Below are 4,005 nucleotides of genomic sequence, written 5' to 3'. Positions count from 1 at the left end.
GCTGGCCTGATGACTGTTGGGCTGGAGACCCAGAGCATTGAAGGAGGGACCCGTGCTGGGGGAACACGAAGCCTCTCCCACTTTGCTCCAGGTAGTCAACCCCGCAGCCGTCAAGCCAGTCTGTGACAATTCTTTTTGCCCCTTTGGGCTATGCTGCAAAATATGTATTTTTCACCTGCCTGCCTAGAGGGGAGTATGAATGAGCCACAGGGTGGCCTGATGACTGTTGGGTTTGGAGATCCGAGCATTGTAGGAGGGACTCCTGCTGGGGGAACATGAAGCCTCTCTCACGTTACTCAAGGTATTCAAACCTCAGCCATCAATATAGTCTGTTATACTCATTTTAACTTCTCCCAAATGGGTCATACTCTTTTCTGCTACCAGAATTTCCACACCATCTGTGCTACCATTTGCATCAGGTTGAGTTTGTTTAGCTTTCATTGCCCTCCGTCTCTCCTCCAGTAATTTCTTGCGGGCCTCATCTCGTGCCTTTCGTTCCTCAGAGCAATTCTTCATAGCCTTTTTCATAGCTTTTGCTGGTTCCCTCTTAGCAGGGCATTTGGTGACATTATTAGTGTTCTGTTTATTTGGGTTCTCTCTCCATCCATTAGCTTTAAGAACACTGACTTTTTTGAAAAGGTGGTGTACATTATCCACCTGGATGGACACTATGTCCCAAAATCCAGCCAGATCCTCATCTAGTATAGCAGGTTCTTCACCTTTAGGCCCATCAATATTTTGTTGACATAGGCCTTTGAACTGCTCTATCTTCTGCGAGATAAGGAGGCGCGCCTTTCCTGTTGCTGCGAGGACCTTTCCTTGTACCTCCTCACTCATCTGTGGTGTGAAGGTTTTCAGGTCAGATTCAGCACTGTTTATCAGGGCTTGTATTTCAGAAACCTCGTTTTCAACTATTTGTAAGAATTGGTGGCCTTCCTTTTGTTTTTCTTCTTCCTTTGTTTTCTCATTAACTTCACCACCTTCATTGCCCTTTGTTCTTTTGTCTTCGTTTCCACCTGTTAAATTCTGCAAATGGGCAGTTTTGTTTTCTGCCACCATAATTTCCACGTCATCTACTATGCCATTTGCATCAGGTTGAGTTTGTTGAGCTTTCCTTGCTTCCTTCATTGCCCTCCGTCTCTCCTCCAGTAGTTTCTTGCGGGCCTCGTCTCGTGCCTTTTGTTCCTCAGAGTCATTCTTCACAGCTTTTTTCATAACCTTTGCTGGTTTCTTCTTCACTGGGCCTATGGTGACATTATTAGTGGTCTGTGCAGTTTGCTCCTGTTTCCATCCATTAGTTTTAAGAACACTGACCTCTTTGAAAAGTTCGTGTACATTATCCACCTGAATTGACACCATGTCCCAAAAGCCAGCTAGATCTGCAGCCATCGTTATTATTATTACCTAAATTACGATCGCCATAATCAAAAGTAATTTACTGATAATTTTCTCAATAATTTTACTGTAAATGCAATTCTAATGGCAAACAACTGAAATCACTAGATGTAATCACAATTATTTTTATCATTATTATCATCTTAGGGACGACCGTCATTATTAAAGCTAATTTAATGGTAATTTTCTCTTTAATTTACAACGATTTCCATTATAACAATAGCAACAATGAAAATAGCTATACTTAATTACTGTTATCTTAATAGATATTATCATCTCAATTACGACCATCAAAATTAAAGGTAATTTACTAGTAATCTTCTCAGTAATTTACACCAATTTCCATTATAACACTGACAACAACGGAAATCACTAGATGTAATCACAGTTATGTTCATAATTATTATTATCTCACTTACGACCGCCATAATCAAAGGTAATTTACTAGTATTTTTTTCTCAATAATTTATACACAAATTACAATTCTAATGGCAACAGCGAAAATCACAGGATATAATTACAATCACCTTTAATGTCATAATTATATTACTTTCTCAATTACGACCGCTTTATGTATACCATTCCCCATGTATTTCTGTATGACTTTATGTATACACATATCATAAATAATTCAGAGTGAAATGGGTTTTGTTAAGTTAATTTTCAGTGTACCCTATTGACTTAAAAAATTTGCGTTTGGGAGTGATTTCGGGGGACATGTTGGAACCTGTGATTTCAAGTTTTAAGACATCATTGGGGGCTAGTGGAAGGAAATCGGGGTGAGGGTTGAAATCAGGGGTTTTTACCTCCGTAGACTATGAGGAACTTTTGGGGGGGTCCATGGTTGAAATCAGGGTTTTTACCTCCATAGAGTATGGGGAAATTATCAGGTTTTTTACCTCTGTAGACTATGAGGAACTTTGGGGGGGTTCAGGGTTGAAATCAGGTTTTTATCTTCTTAGCTGGCCTCCTTTCCCTTTTTTAGGCACTTTTTCTCCCAGTCACATTAAACATTCGGAAGATTTTTGTCACAAATTCAGAGAAGCACATATACCACTTCACAACATAAAACTTTTAAGCCTTCATGTAGATTCCCTTTTCACAAAAGTACCAGTACAGGACGTTCTTCAGTTTTTTAGGGAAAAATTATCCCCCTATTCAGATCATTTCCCATTGGCGCTTGACAAAATAATAAAGTTAGTTGAATTATGTGCATCTAATAACGTATTTTCATTCGGGGAATCATTCTACAAGCAAAAATTCGGGTGTAGTATGGGTAGTCCTTTAAGTCCTGTTTTAGCCAATCTGTACATGGAATACTTTGAAACTACAGTAATAAATGCAATAAAACCCAAAAACATGCTGTGGATGAGATCTGTAGATGATATTCTAACATTTTGGGATAATAGGTGGGGTAATTTTAATGAATTCCTTTCAAAATTAAACGCATTAGTGCCCAGCATCAAATTTAAAGTTGAATGGGAAACAGACAACAAAATTCCTTTTCTTGATGTTTTAATTATCAGAGATACGACAGAATACAAATTTACCATATACAGAAAACCAACGTTCTCACTTTCATACATTCACTACTTTAGCTATCATGACATTGCTATCAAGATAGGTGTAGCCAGCAAACTGTTCTTAAGAGCCTTACAAATTTGTTCCCCAGATTTCCCGGAAAAAGAATTTGAACTGATTCGTAAGCAACTTTCGTCTTTGAAGTATCGTGACCATATAATTGAGAAAGCAATTCACAAAGCAAACGTAATTTTCTACCGACCCCCTAAAGACAAGACCAGAGATACACCCAACAATAAAATTAAAATTCCACACCTGGACACGATTAAGAAGGTGACTCAGACCCTTTTGCATTTACTTACCCAAACACCCCAGCCAAATCCCTGATGAACGTCCAATAAAAGACATCTCCTAAGGACACTGGGGTTTATCAAATCCCATGCCAGGAATGTGACCAATCTTACATCGGATTTACAGGTAAATCACTTCCCCAGAGATTAATACAACACAAACGGTCAGTTAGGTATGGACAACAGAACTCAGCTATTTTCAACCATATAAATGAACATAACCATAGAATAAACTGGAATTTGTCACATATAATTTATAGCAGCAACTGCCGGTACAAGAGTCAAATGATGGAATCGGCCTTAATAAAAGAGAGGCAGGTAATGAACATCTCAAAAGGAGCATGGGTTTTAGATACGATCGACAAGATTTTCATTCAACCAACACTTAAGAAGATTAAAGGAAGATTATCAGCGGGGGTGACCTAAATTGGCTTGCCTGTGGATGGACCTCTTTATATAAATACCATCTTTTCTGTAAACTTTTCTCATTCATCTACCTGAAGAGGGAGACAGCAGTCTCTGAAATATAGTACTTTTCTTTCTATATTTTGGTGTTTTTATGGGCTCCTTTTATTATATATATATATAGTATATATATATATAATATATATATATATATATATATATATATATATATATATATATATATATGATGATAATAACTGAAAGACCTTTACTACGCATATACTCACATAGAAAATATACTCAACGAACATTTTAATGAACCTTTCTGTCAATT

At 37.6% G+C, this 4,005-nt stretch overlaps 1 protein-coding gene across 1 annotated transcript; it reads right to left on the bottom strand.

The window, feature by feature from the left end:
• Nucleotides 1-312: 312 nt before the first annotated feature.
• LOC135195958 (disks large-associated protein 4-like) lies at nt 313-1,389 on the bottom strand. The gene has a single exon (XM_064222461.1). It carries the CDS (start codon nt 1,387-1,389, stop codon nt 313-315), a length of 1,077 nt encoding a protein of 358 aa, XP_064078531.1.
• Nucleotides 1,390-4,005: the final 2,616 nt, after the last annotated feature.

Source organism: Macrobrachium nipponense, chromosome 17, assembly GCF_015104395.2.
Source record: "Macrobrachium nipponense isolate FS-2020 chromosome 17, ASM1510439v2, whole genome shotgun sequence".
Classification (NCBI taxonomy): Eukaryota; Metazoa; Arthropoda; class Malacostraca; order Decapoda; family Palaemonidae; genus Macrobrachium; species Macrobrachium nipponense.
Note: the sequence above shows the minus strand (reverse complement) of the source record. Positions and strands in the feature narration are given on the sequence as shown.

What these genes read in the sequence shown, in the direction of transcription:
- LOC135195958 (XM_064222461.1), bottom strand. Translation starts at nt 1,389, where the DNA reads ATGGCTGCAGATCTAGCTGGCTTTTGGGACATGGTGTCAATTCAGGTG.